Genomic DNA, 19,892 nt, shown 5'->3' on the forward strand with positions numbered 1-19,892 from the left:
TTCTACCATACGAAAGGTAGACAGATATCTTTATTCATCTCATTCTACATCATGGCAAGTATGGAAGTTTTAATTTGTTAATTAGAGATATTATGTTATGTTCTGAACTTGTATGCATGTTGTAGACATTTATCTTTAATTAATTGGAATGATTTTTATATATATATATATATATATTTGAAAGATCTACATCCCCAGTATCTATCCTTCAGTAAACCCAGAGGGCAAGACGTAACCTTGGATTCAGGAGATGTTCTTATTACAAGACAGTAACAAACATACCTTTTTCCAAGACCAATCAATGTTTCCTAGTTAATATAATTTCCTTACTGCTGCTTCAAAGAGATGATCATTCTAGCTCATAATTTTACCTCATCTTTATGTAATTCAGTTTTCAGCTCTGCAAATTATGAATTGTTTAAACTTCTTGGGGAATTCTTATTTCTGGTTCAAGAATATTGCAATACAATACTCTTATTGATGGTGCTTCTCATTTACATGGTGATGAATGGGGGAGCATTCCTCATGTGACAAGATGTCTTCAGGATCTTGTCAGTTTTTCTGATCACCCTTAGTCTCTTCATCTGTTCCATGGGTTTCTGTTTGGTTTCTCGAAATAAATATCAATGCAGACTAATATGAGGATATTTTTACTTTCAAAAAATTTTGAGGAGTGTTATTTTTAAGATTTTTGTGCAAAACAGGAATTTTTTCTTTCATTAATTTTTCATTGGATTTACTAAATTAACTGTATAGTCTATGTTCAGTATGAAAAGATCCATGTAACTGCTAAAGTATTCATATCTGATTGCTAAAAATGTATAATCAGCAACATATTGTGAATCATGATGGAGACGCGGATGTGGTTTAACAAATAGCATTTTCAGTTGCATGTTATTTATATGTCTACACTGTGATAGCTGTATCATTGAAGTACATGCCTTCTAGTCCGTTGTAGAACTTCCTCTACGGGCAAGGCAAAAAGGCAAAATTTTGTCAAAAAATTAAATATAACTGATGAAAGTAAGATTTTTTGTTATTTGTTCGATATTCATTTTTGGAACTTGAAATATAACAACAGATATACAAGCCATCCTGGCATCCAACAATGACCTAGACCCACTTACACAATCACCTTCATAGTATGTTTAAATTTTCACATCATACTTTATGTATGTTATATGTTATGTTATATGTTATGCAAGTGTTCAAGTATATTTAACAGAGCAATTACTGGTAGATCACACAGGTATCTTTGTGCCTACAATTGTTTGGTCTTGATATGCTGTTTAATATTGGACATTTTCCTTTTTCAGTTCTTTTCTATTCTGGTTTTTAATTTTGAAAAATTTGAAAATTCCTTTGATGAAAGTGATGTAACAAAAACAACTTTGAGTTGGTATAGCCATTCACATTAATAATAAAGTCTTTGGTTTATTTCCATCATTACATAATAATCTTAATGTACTGTAGTCAAAGAAACATCTATACAGATGCCGTTATCAAAGGATAATAAATTTCTGTAAAGTATAAACATGAAATCAGTTGATAGTTATATAATTAAGTTTGCTATAAAATAATCAGCAAAACAGGGTAAGGTTTCATTGAGGTATTGAACTTGCAAAAGTGATAATGTACCAAAAGTTGACTGCAAAAAATAAGTGTTTACAGTACAGGTTTTTAGCGTGTGTGGTCTAAGAACCAAGGTGAGCTTGTGCTATACCAGGGTATCTGTCAACAATTTCTGTTAAACTCTTCTTCAGGTAGTCGCAAACAACAAACTCAATTTTGCAAACAGTTGATCTTGCCCCCAAGAAGTGGGTTCATAAAAAGGGGGGAAACTTTAGTTAATTCTTTTAAAATCTTTCTTCTGCAGGAATGTTTTTATCCAAATGTGGTTTGAAGCATCTTTGGGTCAAGGGGGGCACACTTTTTTTTATAAATGATGGGTGTTTTGGCCACGCGGGGCATAGAAGGTAAATGAGTGAATTCTCTAGAATCAGCTCCTGTACGAGGTTTTTGTCCCTATTTGGTCTGAAATATCATTGGGTGAAGAGGTTCAATTGTGTATAAACAGAGGGCTTGACCCCTGAGGTCCAAAATGGAAATGGAGCAAATTCTATAAAACCTTCTTTAGGAATGACAGGATTCTGTGAGGGCAAATGGTAGGGTTTATCCAGAGTAATAGACTCAAACCATTAGAATTCCTTTTCCTTTAGTTTGGATAAAAACAAATTCATCCAAACAAAGCCTTGTGAGCAATACAGTTCATATGGGCCTCTTTTCTGGAAAAAACTAAAATCCTTATTGAACATTATTTTTTTTATCAAAATGCTGAGAACAAAGACATAACAGACTGAATTGAAGTTGATACAATTTTATTGTATTTTTCTGTGATAGTCTCTTAAATTCATTTCTGTTTTGCCTTAGAAATACAAACATAAATTAAATAAATATAAAAATCATGTACATAATTCATCTTCAAAATCAAAGCATTTCACTCTTGAATCCTATCATTATGCATGGAATTGACCATGACAAACCAACGGTTTGTATTTACATATGTTGTGGATGAGATATGAAAGTTGACTAGTCTGGAAACTAGAAATATTGTATACCCGTGATCTCTTTGTTAAACAGTAACAGAAATCAAGCAACTGCATATTGGACTTGCACCAGAGCAAATCTGACCTGCAATTTATCAGGTTTTCATACCTGGAACCATTGAAAAAACTTGCATAAGCCTGCCATTTTGTCATGTCTAAGGCTCTAACCTGTGCCTATAAGGGTCCAGAGAATTTATTTGAATCGAGAGCAGAACCCTTGAATTTCAAAGATGACATGAACTTAAATTTCTAGGTCTCACTTTTCAATTAATACATGAATATGATTTTCATTAAATTTTTAAAATATGTTTCACAAATATCAACTAATAATACATCCATTCAAATACATTCAGTTAACAGTCTTCAATAAAAATATTTTTTTTCATTTCAAGTTTATTCCATTTAGCAAAGGATTTATGTTTTAAATATAAGATATTTTCGTCATTTCTACAAAATGATGAAAGATACCAAATGCCCTGGGTTAGATACAACCAAATGTATCAATAAAATATCAAATTAGATGGTTTTCCTTCAAAATATACATATGCAACATACTGAAACATCTCTTCTTATCAAAATAAGTTCAGAATTTTTTTTCAGTGCAATAGGATCAAAGACCACTGTTGGTTTAATGGACAATCATTACCTTCTTCAACCATTCTGACTTTTAAGCATATTCTTCCTTTTCAATACACACAATTTTAACTGTAAAGAATAGCCTATTCTTTCAATAAACATGTAAATATTTATAGAATCGGTTTTTGTCTTACCTACTGAGCAAAAAGATACATCATTAAAAAAAATTCTTCATGTCTATATTTTCCATATTATTCAAAATTTCTGAACAGGAAATTTGACTTTTCTCAATCCACTAAAGTACAAGAGATTCCAGAAGGATCTTGGTGCATACCATTGTTTGATCTTTATTTGCTCTTTGAAAGGTGGATCTTTTCCTGTCTTCTCTCTTCTCTTTTGTTTTTACTCTAAATGATAAGAATTTGAACGTTCCTTTGCAGAAATGGCGATGATAATCTTAACCTGCAAAATCCAAGATGGTGATCTAAAAGCCATTTTGTTTTTTCTGATCAGTCCATAAAATAAACAGGCACAGCTATGAACAAAGGGAACATACCTATGAAATTTGAGATGGATCCATTTAGTACTTCTAAAGAAATAGGGATAACAATTTTTTTACTAGATAAAATCCAAGATTGCTGCCTGTTGACCTTTTTGGTTTTAGGATCAATCCCAAAATCAAGCAGGCACAACTAGGGACCAAGAGAAATATATACATGAAATTTAAGAAAGATCCATGCAGTTTTTCTCAAGAAATAGCAATAACAAACTTGCAAAGTCTAAATCCAAGACGGCCGTGTCGGCCATTTTGTTTTTCTGATCAGTCCACAAATGATTTGGGGACAACTAGAGACAAATGGAAACCAACAGAGGAAATTTAAGAAAGATCCATTAAGTACTTCTCAAGGAATAGCAATAACAAACTTCATTGAAAAAATTCAAGATTGCCACCTGTCCCCTCATCCTGTTTTTCTGATCTGTCCCAAAATCAAATGGACTCAGCTTGGGACCAACAGGAACCTACATAGGAAACTTGAGAAAGATCTATCCAGTACTTCTCAAAAATTAGCAATGATAAAAACTGTTTACGGATGGACAGACCAAATACTATGAATGTAGGGCAATTTGAATTGTAGACCGCATTATTTTCTGAACATCAAACTACAAATTGACTAGCTGTTATGATCACTAGACTTTTGTGTTGAGAATTTAGCAGACATTGCCTAAGCATTATATAGAGAACTGACCAGCATCACCTATGCCTTGTACTGAAAACTGTCCAGTCATCATTTGAGCCTTGTACTGAGAATTTATCAGCCATTACCCTAGCCCTTTAAAGAGAATTGGCTAATGTTACCCAAGAATTGTACACAGAATTAACCAGCCTTCGCCAGAGCTCTGTACAGAGAACTGCCCAGTCATGGCCCGAGTGTCATGCACTGAATTGTTTGGCCAGTGTAATACAAAGAACTGACCAGCCATCACTTGTGTGTCATACAGAGAATTGACCAGCCATCATCGGAGCACTTGACACAGAAATTACCCAACATCATTTGAGATCTGTACACAGAATTGGCACGCCATCACTCAAGATCTGTGCATAGAAATGACCAGCGATCACCTACACTTCATACAGAGAACTGTCAGCATTGATGTTGTCATTGTCATTATCTGAATGTTGTACAGAGTACAGATAATGTGTTGTCCTTCAGTGTTAATCCGATACTGTCCAAGTAATGCTGAAACCTGTAAAAAAAACAATTCCAATCTGCATCACTTGATACAAAATTTGAACAGTAAATTTATAAGATTTTCAAAGATATAAATCACACTACAAAAGGAGTTCCTCTCAAAATTATTATGATTATTATACGGGGAAGAATTACTTAATAATGCTTCTTTGTAAACATTATCTAAACACGATAAAACAATTTTAACAACATCTGTATACCTATTCTGTATTTCACTATCAAAAAGCTTAGGGGGCTTATCCCTCTGATTATTACCAGTATCTCCTGAGCTCGAGATCAAGCAAAGACACTGAGAATATTTAGTTCTAAATCAATCCAAAATTTAAAGCATTATCCTATCCAGTATGCCTTACACATTACACAGCCCGCTGATATACCAACAAATGACGACAAGAATTCATCCATCGATAAATACCCACCGTCGTTTAATCTTGGCTTGTTCTCGCAACTGCTCTGATTTACATATGGCTCGGAGCATGGGTAGGTATTCCTGGTTAACTCCATTCGCCGAAATCCCAATGGGTAAACTGGTCCGTACATTACAGCTTGCCCTACTGGTGGGTGTGTCAACACTGGGGAATAAAGTTTATTCAAAATATTTAACTCTTTGACATTACAATAGCCAACGTTTTATAGATATACACTGCTGATGTATAAATGTCTTTGAAATTTTATTTTTGGTCAATTTAATTTCTTGAATCATTTATAAATAGAGGTATTATTGATATTTGTATATTTCATAAATGGTTAAGAATTAAGTTTTCTTCCATCAACAGACTGAACAGATAAGCTGAGACATATCAATTTACTAAGTATCTGTAACAGATAACCTACCTAGTACTGACATGGTCCTTGCCCTGGAGCTCCTCTACCCTGGGAGTATCCTGTGTAATGGGTACACAGATGTGTTCTGATGATATAATATCCTTTTTCATAGACATATGTGTCTTGTATAACTGTCTACAACTATAAAGCTGTATATCTGAATGAAAGTTGGAGTCAAACTCAGATCTGCCATGCAATGATAACCTATCCTCTAATGCTACCATTGAGTCTGCTAAAGACAAATTGTCATAAAAACTATAAAACGAATTAAGAGATTTCCCTATCAATTCCGATTCTTTAGGATCTTGTGTTTTGGGCAGAGTTTCAATTTGTGTTTCCTGCGAGTCCATTGGCTGCTCAAGACCATCATTAGATGTTTCACTATCATAAAGATCAATTGTCTTTATCCTACGGCGAGACTTATTCTGCACACTGTCAACCACATGTTGTGTATGCTTTAGTGGCAGCGACTCCACTGTGGTAAGTGGCAGGAGTGAGAGGTGATGGCGGTAAAGGAGGTCACACTTCAATGACTGATACTGACGACAAACTTGACTTGCTAACGACACCAAACCATCATCACCAATCTGGAAATAAGAGTGATAAAAGTTTATCAAACAATTTATGAAGTGTTACCAGTTTTGACAGTTAACAGTTCATCTATAATCAAATATCCATATAACTTTTAGGTAAAAAAAGCAAAACTTCCTAAAAATAAACAGTCAAAACTGTCCAAAAATGCATTTTCTACCTGCCAGTATATATATAAGATATTGCAATAAAAAAACAAACTGTACATGGCAGGATGTTCCTTACGAACATCTTAGAAGACTGCAACATCTGGTGACAATGACACTATGTAAACATACAAGTATTCAAAATACCACCCTAACAAGACGAAAAAATTATGCAAGATAAATCATTGTCTTTAAGGTGTAATACAATTAAGTTTAAACTGCAGTTGAAAAGTCAAGACAGGTTTCATTGTAAATAACAGGTAAAGTTAGATTTCAATGTAAATAACTGGTTAAGTCTGGTTTCAATGTAAAGGAGAGGTCAAGTCAGGTTTCACTTTAAATGACTGGTCAAGTCAGTTTTCAATGTAAATAATTAGTCAAGTCAGTTTTCAATGTAAATAATTAGTCAAGTCAGATTTCAATGGAAATGAGTGGTCAAGTCAGGTTTTACTTAAAATGATGGTGGTCAAGACATTTCACTCTAAATGATGGTGGTCAAGTCAGGTTACACTATACATAAGTGGTCAAGTCAGGTTTCACTATACATGATTGGTCATGTTAGGTTTCACTATACATAAGTGTACCAAGTCATGTTTCTCTTTAAATTGGTGGTCAAGTCAGATTTTAATGTAAGTAATCAGTCAAGCCAGGTTTCATTATAAAACGATATATAATGTAAGATTTCTGTGTAACTGTTCAGAGTTTCTTACCTTTAACATTTGTCTCAGTAGAGATATGATGCTGTCATGGCCCTGTAACATCAGACCCTGTAAAGATGTTGTGTGGCCAAGATGTACCTGGGGAAGACGTTCTTTCTCTGTGTCTGTGTCTTTATTCCCAACAGGAACAATATCCTGATTATAGCATAAAGGTACAGGAGGCATACTATTGGACTCCTCATCATCACTGACAAACCTACTGCTACGCTTCTGACAGACCGGTTTCAGACAGACAAAGTCATCATCATCATCATAGTCATTCGTAATGGATATTTGTTTCTGTTGTGACATTTCATCCTGTTTTTCTACGACACTGTTTTCCATCGATATATCTGTTTGTAGCTGTGGTTGTATACCCAGTGTTCTGTGTATACTGCGTTGAATGCCCTTTACACCAGCACCTGATATCACCCAGTACTGAAGGGAGAGGATACATCGACGAATGTCGCCACAACACAATGACACAAGATTGTACATATCCCAGAAATCTGTCCTCACATTCTCGGCAAGACACATCAGCTGTAGATATACTGCTAAATTCCGCTGAAAACAATTTTTTTTTTAAATAAAAAATTAACAGAGGTTAAATTTTCTAATTACCCCAGGTATACAAAGACAAATAAATGAATCTGGGAAATTAATTCAATTTTAACACATTTTTTTTGCCATGTAAATTAATAAACATGTAATATCAATAATGTGTTTAATTCTGCATTAACTGTCACATAAAAAGTTATTTTCACACAAATTTATTGACTTATTTTTAAATTTTACTGATATCGTTCTAGGAACATGTTACTAGAAAGTACTAGTATTCTGACAGCATCTTAATTTAAATCTTTAATAATACCACTTCAGAAAAAAATATCTATGTGGTTGCAAATTACTACATGAAAGAGTACAAATTGGATTTCCATCTTACATAAGGTGGCGTCTTGAACCGGTAGTGGTCAAACCGTCCATCAAATTTATTGACCAGACCTGTGTCACTGGTGGTCAGTATGATGGGAATCTTCGTAGTAGCCATAAATTGTTGTACAGCTGCCCAGAATCCATGGTCTGAAGGAAACACTACATCTATCTGTAGAAAAATTAACAAACAAATGTAAGTTGGAACATCTCCAATATATTGTAAGCGTATTTGTATTATATTACACTAAAGATATAGGCATTATTACACTATCGTATTAAACTACAGATATAGACATTATTACACTATCATATTACACTACAGATATAGACATTATTACACTATCATATTACACTACAGATATAGACATTATTACACTATTATATTACACTACAGATATAGACATTATTACACTATTATATCATACTAGATATAGACATTATTACACTATTATATTACACTACAGATATAGACATCATTACACTATTATATTACACCACAGATATAGAAATTATTACATTATTATATTATACTACAGATAAAGACATTATTACACTATCATATCATACCAGATATAGACATTATTACACTATTATATTACACTACAGATATAGATGGTCCTTATCGTAACAGCTGACAAGAAATTCAACTCATAGTGTTGCAAATAACAAGAGATCCCATAGCAATATTGATGCCCAACATCATATAGTCTTTATTCTCTAAACACTTCATTTTTCCCTTTTCTTGAAAATTCCCTTTAACACAATAACAAAAATAATCTGCCAAACCCAATATGGTCCCCCTGTCAGTCATCTTGTTTTTCTGATAAATCCCAAAATCAGAGGGGCACAAATAGGGACCTTTATAAGAAATTTGATGAAAACCCATTAAGTACTTCTCAAGAAATAGTGATAGCAAACTTTCACAGTCAAAATCTCAGATGGTCACCTACTAGGGTAACTGGAATTCTGTTTTTCTGGTCAGGTGACTTCATTAATTAAAATTTCATGCATTTGATGATTTTTACAATTGATTAAGATTCAGTTGTGACTACCTTATCATTCTATGTCATCTTTTTCATCCATAGTTATGTATGTAAGTATTAATTGAGCATGTGCTCTTAGTAAAACCCATTTTTCAATTAATGAAGGACTAGTTTAATCTGATCATGCATGTCTTATGCAGATAATGTATAAGTGTAAATGTCAGATGATGCAAGTATTTTAAGTGAAGTCAAGAAATTACAAAGTTCTCATGATTTTTTGACAAATTAGAACATGAAAGACTGACATGGGAAAATGAACACTCTCCTACAACCTTCTAAATCCAACAAGCTACCTTCAAACAGAAATGTGCTGTTAAGTTAAACATCATTTTTAACAGTATCCAGCCCACAGTTATTCACACATACCTCCTCAAACAGAATGAGAGATGTACTGGACAAATTGAGACTGCCATCAGCTTTGGGATCAGTAGGAACAGTACAGTCAGACTTCTTTTTACTTTTCTTTATAGGAGTGTTCTTGTCCGTATTTTCTGGAATTTCTGAATCTCTCTTGCGTTTCTTCAGCTTACCACATTCTTTGTCACTTTTCCCCTTCCCTTTTCCTTCTTTTCCAGATGCAGTTTTATTGGAGGAGTTTGAAGATGTTTGTTTGAAGAAATTTGAAAATGCTGAAGGCATCTTTGCATTTGGCTGTGAAGCATGTGCTGTTTCTGAAAATTTTTTAAAAATATTTTGTTTCCATTTTATTGTCTATAAATGTTTAAAAAGTTTTGAATTATTGGCAGATGTGACTTTTTGATAGCTAATTTGACTAATAATAAAAGTAAAAAATTCATTTCCTGATGAAATTTCTACACTTGAAATATTGTATTTCCTATGTTAAAAGTATATAAATAGATATATCCCTGTGTAAAAATTTGATTTTTTTAAAATCAAATATTCGAGTTTTATAATGAAGAAACTTTGTTACTTTGTCACAGGAAACTTCAGAATCTGCTTCTGCCTTCAAGATCATAAACTACAAATACAATCACTCACTTGAGGGTGGACATTTTGTGGGTGTGTCAGTCCCCCGAGACACCTGATGAGACTGTGTTGCTTCCTGTAGTTGTGCCAGGATCCGCTTTCCATTTCGATTTGATGAAGCATTTACTTCAAACACCTGCATTGCAAGAAGTTGAAAGAAAAAAAATACTGAGCATATTCCAGATTTATTTTTCATTTCAATGCAATTTACATCTACTTACCACATTCAAATAAATACAAAAAGTTGTATATCTAAATCAGAAATGAACCTCAGCTTCTTACCTTGAAGCCTAGCTCATGTGCTAGCCCATAGACAACAGCTGTTTTACCGATACCACTAGGTCCACACAACAAGGAAGTGTTACAGAGGCGATCCTCCTCCTCATCACTGTCATCGCTGTCTAAGGCAAAGTCACTATCATCATCCCACCAGTCATCTCTGTTACCTGCAATTACAGGAAAAAACATTCTTACTTACAGCCTATATGGGATCACTATACTCTCATAAACAACGAAGTCTTATCTTGCTAGCTTCTCTTATCCAGATGACATCATACATTGTACTGCTGCCCTACAGATGAAGCATAAGAATGGTACCCGATGCCCTGTTACAGTGGTCTTTAAATGGTCATTCCAAATATCAATTATGACAATACATTACTCTTGCTTTAAGCTGAACATCTGTCAAAGTGAAGGAAAACAATTGGTTCAATCTAGACAGAAAAGAAACTAATGCCGGAAATATTCTTTGAGATCACATTTTGATTTTATGCTCGACAACAAGACAACATCATTGTGAATGAGTATTCTACCATTTTTATGCTGTTATCTATTAGAATTGATCAAGACATTACTTTTCTATACCAAATTTGACAAAACCTTAAATATACAAGGTATAAATTAGATAAAAAAAAATGTCTTCCAACCTTCACTGCATTTGTGTCGAAACAGGAAAATCGTCAAATTTAAATGCAATGACTAGAAAGCATTTCTCTGATTGGTCAAAACTACAAAAGTTACATCATCACTGGAAAAGTTTCTTAAATCATCACTTGGGTGTCATTGAAATGATGATATAAGTTGTTATCAAATTGATAATTCCCGTATTATCAAGAGATTATCATAATTCTTACTAGAGTCCTTGTTCTGTTTGCCTTTGTTCTGTTTCAGTTGTAGTTTCTTGGCTTTGCGAGCCTCCTTATCCAGTCTCTGCTTCCATTCCACCAGCCAGCTCTGCAGTTTTTTCACCTTTGCTGTGTTACCCACAACCTCTGATGAATGCAGTGGAAGATACTTGTCTGTCCAGTTTACTGTCGGTACTACGCAGAAACAAATATCACCAGTTATGAAATTGTAATTTTTTCATTTGAAACTGTGAAAATATTTAGAATCCTAATTCAGCATTTTCATCAACAGCTAAGATTTGTCTAAATGAAAATTATCCAGAATTTTTTACTTCTTACATTTAAAAATAAAGACTAAAGAAATTGGTTGGGAAAGGTTAGAAGTTCATGTTATCAAACATGTAATAAATTTGTTGAAAGGTTCACAAGGTATCTTGTACCCGAAGTTTTTATTTGCATAGGCAAGTGTGACCTTTACCCTGAACTGATACTGACAAAAATCTGATCAGGTGTAAAATTTAGTTTTAACATGAACTTAATCTGTTAAGGGCTTAACAAGACATCTGTGATCAAAGGTGACCTTTAAACTTTTTATCAGTAACCCTGACCAAAGACCACCAAAAGTTAACTTCAGCTGCTGAAGAGTTCAGGACAAATGTTGTACATAAAATGTAAAGCTGAAAAGGTTGTTGTCTTTGTTATCAATGTTTCACTATTCTAAGAGAATCAAACAGTAGTCTAATTCATGACTCCCCTAGCCTACCCTAGAACATTAAATCCTTATTACATCAAACTTTTTAGTGAAACCAAAACATTCTTAGTTCTGGGGGAAAAAAACCTTCAATGACAAACCTGTTTCTTGTTTATTGACAGGGTCCTCAGAGGATGGTGTATCCCCTGTGGTGGAGAGGGGAGGACTTCCTCCCAACTCCACAACCTGTGGTAGTTCAAGGCTCACACGCTTCCTAAGACTTCGCCGAGGTGCTGCCTTCTCCTTTTTCTCACTTTTCTCTTCAGAGGCTGTTTTCTTATCCAACTGTTCAGCTTCCTTGGCTAAAATTAAAACAAGTGCAAGAGTTGTTATTCAAAGACAAGAAAAAGTACTGAAGAATTCATATGTTCAATTCCATGAAAGATTTTCATAAATGTTTTAAGACAATAAAAAAACCCCAATTTTATAACAAGAAAGAAAGTATCTTATTCATGCAAAATAATGATTAATCAAAATCACAGATGTATTGATTTTGGATTAAGTATTTGTATACAAATTCATTGATAATCAGAAACAGATTCTTTTCAAACTGTTACATACCTTACAAGGCCATGGATAAGACATTAAAAGACGATTTATTACCTTCTTGTTCAAAGTCATCCCTCTTCATCTTGAGGACAGAAAACACCTTGCTGACTGGATAGGTAGGACAGTAGGATGATATCTCTGCTAATATCTTCTCAACATCTCCATCTTCAATCCTGGGATGTTTTTGGAATTCCTACAAAACATGAGATACAATATCAATACAAATACTAAACCAATTGACCTGTTGCTTCCTAAGGCAGAAAACTTTTCTCTCCATCCAATTCTGTACCATATGGCTTACTGAGTTTTTCATTTAGCCTGATAATAGTTTGACTATACATGCAAAATTTTGTAGACACAGATAATTTAAGGACAGAAACTGAAAAGGTGAAAGTTTGTTAAAATCATAAAATCAAAATCGGCATTAAAACTTAACAAAAATATGACTGGCCAAAATTCAACACAATGCAGATAGTTAATTTTTTAATTTTAACATCTATTTAGTCATTCATAATCATGAATTATTATTTGTCTATGAGATAAAAATTCCTTTAAAAGACCTACCCTTATCCTACTACAGTCAGACATGTTTGAATGAGTGCCAATGAGATCCTGTCTCCATTCCACAGGCCTGTAAGGAAGACTCTTGATGTCTGTGCCAATTTTGGGTAGAGTGACATCTAAGAGATCCCAAACTTTGATACCATGTTTATTTGCCCTTTCTGGTTCACTCTGCTGGGTGTGATTGTCAATAGGAAGGGGCGGGTAATCCTCAACAATTACAACATCACTTGTTACAACTTGACGTCGCAGCTCATCTGGAACTCCACTCATCAGAAAAGCCCGCTTTAATTTTTCAGCCTCAGTATCTAATACTACAGCAGGTTTCTTCTCTTCCTTGGCTGCTTTTCTACTCAAGAATATTGAGGCTAGCTTACCTGTTCATCAAGTAAAATGAATATTGCCTTATTCAGATTATTGTGTTTATTGATCATCATCTGTTGCATAGGTTTTCAAGTTTGTGTCTTGCTAATTTCTTTTTCACACACAAACAATATTTGTGTCCTTTCAGAAATCAGAAAACACATGGGGACAGAATGTTTTGCCTTGAACACTTCACAAAGTTGATTTTTATCCTCTGAAGACATCAGCAAAAAGCATAACTTCTTTAACAATTATTCTTTCCAGAGTTGTATTGCTTACACACTAAGGTGATTTGGAACACAAAATTTCTAAAATTTGTCAACAGCACATCATGGAGAAATCAAATTTCTTACTTTATCAAATCCCAATTAGACTTCCTGTTATCTTTAGCTACTAAACAAATAATTCACACTAAAACCTTTATTAAAATTAATAGCAACCAACCTGACTTTTTTGAAGGAGTCTTTTTGCACTTGGCAGGAGTACCTTTACTGGGTGTGCACTTGGCTGGAGTAGATTTGCTGCCTTTTGTTTTTGTTTTACTCTTGGCCTTGGGAGTTTTGACACTACAACCATCTACTTCATCGCCGCTGCCATTGCTGTCCACAATAACTACAGATTCATTTGAGAATTTATCTGACAGTCTTGAGCTTCGTCTCCTACCAACAGGTTTGGCATCATCTGACAATTCCTTTTCACTCTCTGCATGCATTTTAGACTGCTTTCTGGACTTCTGGATCTTATTATTCTTGCTACTTTTACGTTTTGCCTTCTGTAGTAGTTCCTTTGCTTTTGATAACTTGGTTTTCTGTTTTGAAAGACAAAAATCTCAATTATATTTTTACAAACCACATTGTATATCAAAAGTAAATTTTGGAACTGAATCGATGAGGAACTCTTTCTACAATTTTTTGGCAACAGTCATGATTCCAGATAACAATACTGATTAAATTAATTTCTGAATCTGATTTTCAATGATTTTCTTTATCAATTCAGAGTAGCTCATAATTTATTTTATATAGATTAAGAAGAAAATTCCACAAAATTTCACAAACAGTTTGGAGATACAACACTGAATGAAACAAAATCAAGCAAAATCAAACATTCCATAATATATACATGTTTGGTAAAACAGTAATACCTCCACCCTCACACTTATCATTATGTTGGACAGTGTTTCTATTGTCAACACTAACCAAAAAGCATAAAACTGATAATCTAATAGAGATTGTTTTTTGCTGGTTTTTTTTTTTAAAGTCAGGATTCTTTTAAGGCTGTATTACTCAGCCTCTTCGTAATCTGTTTGTGTATTTATTACAAAAATAAATTTTTTGGGAGGCTTCAAACATTGGTTCATTCTAAATTTTAATGAGTTTTCTAAGTAGAATACTGATCTGAATAAACCTAACTGCAAACTCTGAAAAGAAATTACTCTGTTTTACAAAGTTAAAAGCAAAGTAAGAGTGTTTCGCCTAACTCAAGGTGTGTTCTTTACCAGACCCAAATAAATGAAGATCTAGAAATTCATCCCAAATTTTGTGAACTATCACTTTATTTTCCCAATAATGGAGACATAAGATGATGCATACTAATGTTACAATGAAGGAAAACAGGGAAACTACATTGCTGTCACTAATCCTTGACAGGTGTCAAACCCAGGTCTCCATCTTCATCATTGGCTCTACAAAATCGGCAAAAGCAGGCCTGTGCTTGCCACCATATGACCTCATATGTATGATTACATGATATTAGGTCAAAATTCTTATTTTCATACAAAACATAGATTTTTGTTTGTTTTACCTTTGACTGTTTGGAACTACGGGGTGTGAAGTTGTCGCATTCATCTACTCCACTGCTACTACTCTTGCTGTACCTGTGTGAAAGATATCAATCATTTCAGAGTTTAAAATATTATAAAGAAATTGTTTTAGCAAAGTACAATCTTCTCTCTCTAGTACTTATCAAACTAAGATCATTCATTGCTTTATGAATTAACAGAAAAGAGCAACATTTTCCAAACAATACATACACTATAACTCAAGACAAAAATGTTTGTCTTAATGCCCTCGCTAACATGGAGTTAGTGCCTTGCATTGTTGGATAAAACAAATTCCTATAAATCTAACCAACAATGGCCTTAATTCTTACTTCCTGAAATAGGAAATCTTGTATATTCTATATTCATGCTTGATTTTACACTTAGTTTTGCCAAAGCTTGCAAAGAAATATAGTCACACTTGTCAACATGACATGGACATGAGAACCACGAGTTCGCTAAAGAGGTATTGCTTCTAAAATCCTCATCAGTAGCAACATAACTGGATGGGGACAAAATTCAATAAAAGTTTTAAGTTTACTTAAATACTAATCCTAAACTTTGAGGCATTCAGTTTCTGAGTCTCACCTATTAAATTTCATTCTGATGGGCGTTTTTTTCTCATCATCAGCACCAATGATTGCGACTCGATACCGGGACCGAAGAGAAGACCTGCGTTCATTTATTCCATCCTTCACTTTCTCGGACTCTGATGTTTTCTTCACTTTTTCCTTCGTAACCTTTCTGAGGGGAGTCCTGGCTTTATCCGGAGCACCTTGATCTTTCTTGTTCTCTTTATCATCATCTAAATTACAAGCCTTTTTAGATTTCCTGGAGACTTTGCACTTTTTATCAGGTGTACTGTCAAACACAGGGGCCAAGTCAGTGCTAGGATGGTCCTTTTTCCTGACTCTTGTGGAGTGTGTTGGTTTCTGACAAGGATAATCAAATTTAATCAATTTACTATCAATGGTTTCCAATACAAACAAAGCATAAAAGGGAGAGTTCACCTGCACTCCGCAGTATCAGTAATTATTGATGCCCAGTTGAAATGCATACTTCCCTTCAATTTTGAATAAATTTGAGTATCAGTAATTGATAGACGTTACCATATTTAGGTATGCTTCAACTAAGCAATAATTAATTCTTTAACAAGCCATACAGGTAATTCGACATTTTCCCAGTGCCTTTAAAATAACTTGACAGTATTTCATGAACAGAATATATAAGGCTTGATGGCCCAGTAGTAAACCAAAAATAAGCTCCAGATATCTTAACTGTCTTCTATGACTACAAACATAAATTATTAATCAGTGAATATAAAACTGACTGATAACAATATAAGCAATATAACCTAGAAATCAAACTCTTACCACTGGTTTCTGCCCAGCCTTAGAGAAACTGAGGGTAACTTGAGTAGTTTTAGCTGGTACCTCGGGCACAGTGGCACTCTGAAGAAAACATTTCTTCCTTTCCAAAATGCTAACATCTTCCACATCTTCAACAATACACACACTACTATCCTCGGACATACAGCTGTCCTCACAGGACGACAAACTTTCCATTTTGCTTTCTAATTTCTCACAACTTATATCATCAGTGGGATCGGTTTTCATTCCAAATAAAGATTTTTTACTGGAAGGTGTACAATCTATTGTTATGGTCTCTGAGCTAATGATTTCAATCTCTTCTTCATCTTTCTTTGTAAAAAGTGGCGGTGATTTAATCTGTACATGATTGGCAAGTATGTTGTTATTTGGTGATGGTTCAGAATGTATATCCACTTTGACAGTCACTTTTCCAAGAACTTTTGGGTCAGTGGGATCAACTGATGCATGGGTTTTTTCAACTTTACTGAAGAAATTGGAAATAGTTGGATAGTTTTTAATGTACTGGTCTTCTTTACTTTCAGTTTCTTTGTATGTGTCTTTACTTTCAGTTTCTTCTTCTGTATGTTCCTCTCTTATTTTGTCTTTTGTTAATTCTTCAGGGACATCAGATTCTGTGTCTTTGTGATTGTCAGTTTCAGAAACATCATTACCTAAACTTTTGATAAAATCTTCATAGCACATTTCAGAAACGGTTTCTTTTTCTTCCATTTTTTCCTCGCTTTCTTGTGCAGCACTCTCGGTACAATGTTTTGTACTTTTGACTTCCTGTTTATCAAAATTGGATTCATTTTGTTGGGCGCCGACCATTCCATCTTCACAAACAAATTGAAGTGCTTTTTTCTTGTCTTTACATTTTCCATCCTTTGTTTTTAACTTTGAATCAAGTTCATCAACAAAACTACCGTGGTCAACATTGCCATTCACTAAACTAGAATTCTCCATACTAGAAATATCTTTTTCATCTTTCTGTTTCTCTTCTTTCTTCATTGACAGTTTCACATTCTCATTGCACATCTTTCTCTTCTTTCCTTTACTTTTTTGCTCTTCCTCAAAATCGTCTCCATTTTTTTCTGTGTCTCTGTCTTTCTGTTTGCGTTTCTTGCCAGGTCCCTTTTCACCATTCTTGTCACTATGACTTCCATTTAGTTTTTCTATTCCATTTAAGCTTTCATGCTGTAACATAAAGGAAAGAATGTTTATTATCTATCACATATCAAAGGGACAACAAGGTAAAGTCATTCTTTCTTTCTTTTCCCCTCATCAAAAACCATAATCAAATGTAGTACAGGTCCATTGGAATCACTATTTGTCAACGATATAAAGGAAATTTCTATACAACAAAAGCTGAACATAAATCAATAATGTAAATAATATGGTGCACTGCGAACAGAAACGTCAATTATATTACATACAAAGTGAAAAGTTGTCAGATAAGGCTTGGATAATCTGTGGATCAGGATAGGAAGAAAGTTGAACAGATAGAATAGAAAGATTTCAAACAGCAAAATATGTGTAGTATACCTAATCAAGTTTAAGTTGTTATAAACCAAGTGCAATATTCTTTGGAAAATTACATTCCATAGCAAAACGTGTGTTTAGTCACTGCAAATTACTTCTTTCTAACAGTGTCTCATTCTGGGTTTAGCTGTATTAATCATATTACCACTGCTATGTTTAGAGGGGTTTCCAGAACAATCTGATTGGTCAAACTGGACATTCCTGTTAGATTAGGAATGTTTAGAAAGCGGTTAAACACAACATTTGGTGTGTTAATCATATGTCCAATCAATTTCTTGTAATGACTGTTTTATTGTAATGTTCCTTCAACAATATATATTTTATTATTTTCAAAGGTCTGTCTCAAAGATGTGAGGTAATGTATCAATTACTACAGAAAACAATGTGAAGAATATATGAACAGTTATATATATACAAGATTAAAGACCTGTTTTTGTTCTGCTTCCCTCTGCTGTGCAGTTCCAAAGTAGGAAATAAGACTAACAGGCTTCTTGGCAGACTTGGGTTTGTCAGGGGATTTGAAGAAATCCAGAATTGACTTTTGTGGAGACAGCAATTCATTGGAAATCTGCAGAAAATATTCCAACTATTAAAATCAGCACATGTGAACAAAACACATAGCAAATACAAATAAACACAACCTCTTAATTTGAATTCCTCTGGTCAGATTCAAATTAACATTTCTACGACCTTTCTAACATGCTTTAACCCAGAGTGCTGAAACTTTTTGAAGTATTATGTTACAATTAGGAAGTGAAAAACTATCATTACTTAGCCATATGTTTGTCAAAAACCAGAAGTAGCTAAGAAAATAAAAAAACACAAGTAAATGTGGCTCCAGATACTGAATTACATCCGACTTAATTTCAAGTCAGTACTAAAGAAACTATCTGAATAAAAGAGGACTGATCATTCATATTTGTTGCTTCATAAGATACTTTTGGTGCATAGTATCCATTCCCCCCAACTTGTACAAAACGCTTCACATTCACATTCTTTGATTCAGTTTTACCTGCACATGTTCCTTTTCTGTTACGTCTTCAGCCATTGCAATTGTCCAACATGAATTTATAAACGTTGATCTAGACGAGGCAATTGCCAAGGGAAAAGGACCAACCTTCCTTAATTACACATAACTGCAAGAAAATTTTCAACAGTCATGTATAGATATAAAGGTGATTTACATTGATAGAACATATCTGCTTCATCCATTCACAACTTTTAAAAGCTCTCACATCATCACAATATTTTGATATAAATTTAACTTTTCACAATCGGGACCTTAATGATAAAACTTATTACGTTTAATCCTACATGAATTCTACTTATTGCATGTATTATATGCAATCAAAATAAATATCTTGTTGATAGTATTATATCAGATCTCTAATAATGAGACCTACAACGAATGCGTGTTCATAAACACTGATCATAAATTTCTCAAAGCTTTCTGACAGTGGTAACCATGGTTATAAGTTATTATCATTCCGAAACGACATATATACATACATAACCAAATGCTAATGAATTGTAAATCATCGAAAGCATACATTCACAAATAAGCCCAATCAAGATATCATATCCGTGTTACCAAGACCCTCATCTCTGGCTTGGAACTGAACGACAAAATTACTACGACATCTAAACGACATGTGCATCGTAA

At 33.9% G+C, this 19,892-nt stretch overlaps 1 protein-coding gene across 1 annotated transcript; it reads right to left on the minus strand.

Annotated features, from left to right (window-relative positions):
• Nucleotides 1-2,397: 2,397 nt before the first annotated feature.
• LOC132551649 (ATPase family AAA domain-containing protein 5-like) lies at nt 2,398-19,277 on the minus strand. Its single transcript, XM_060215824.1, has 18 exons — nt 19,242-19,277; nt 18,657-18,797; nt 16,694-17,884; nt 15,909-16,252; nt 15,305-15,377; nt 13,949-14,312; nt 13,145-13,518; nt 12,635-12,773; nt 12,133-12,333; nt 11,290-11,475; nt 10,439-10,602; nt 10,169-10,292; nt 9,536-9,840; nt 8,137-8,295; nt 7,206-7,757; nt 5,768-6,345; nt 5,353-5,505; nt 2,398-4,928 (listed from the first exon to the last, which is right to left on the minus strand). Exons 1-18 carry the CDS (start codon nt 19,275-19,277, stop codon nt 4,850-4,852), a joined length of 5,163 nt encoding a protein of 1,720 aa, XP_060071807.1. The 3' UTR covers nt 2,398-4,849.
• Between the last annotated feature and the right edge of the window lie 615 nt (nt 19,278-19,892).

This window comes from Ylistrum balloti, unplaced genomic scaffold (genome assembly GCF_031769215.1).
Source record: "Ylistrum balloti isolate Yb309-2 unplaced genomic scaffold, AGI_CSIRO_Ybal_v1 Utg370208, whole genome shotgun sequence".
Lineage (NCBI taxonomy): Eukaryota > Metazoa > Mollusca > Bivalvia > Pectinida > Pectinidae > Ylistrum > Ylistrum balloti.

What these genes read in the sequence shown, in the direction of transcription:
- LOC132551649 (XM_060215824.1), bottom strand. Translation starts at nt 19,277, where the DNA reads ATGGCTGAAGACGTAACAGAAAAGGAACATGTGCAG. An exon ending in TGTCAATAAACAAGAAACAG is followed by an intron (nt 11,476 to 12,132) that starts GTTTGTCATTGA and finishes GTTTCTGCGTAG; the next exon opens with TACCGACAGTAAACTGGACA. An exon ending in CAAACAGAACAAGGACTCTA is followed by an intron (nt 10,603 to 11,289) that starts GTAAGAATTATG and finishes CTGTAATTGCAG; the next exon opens with GTAACAGAGATGACTGGTGG.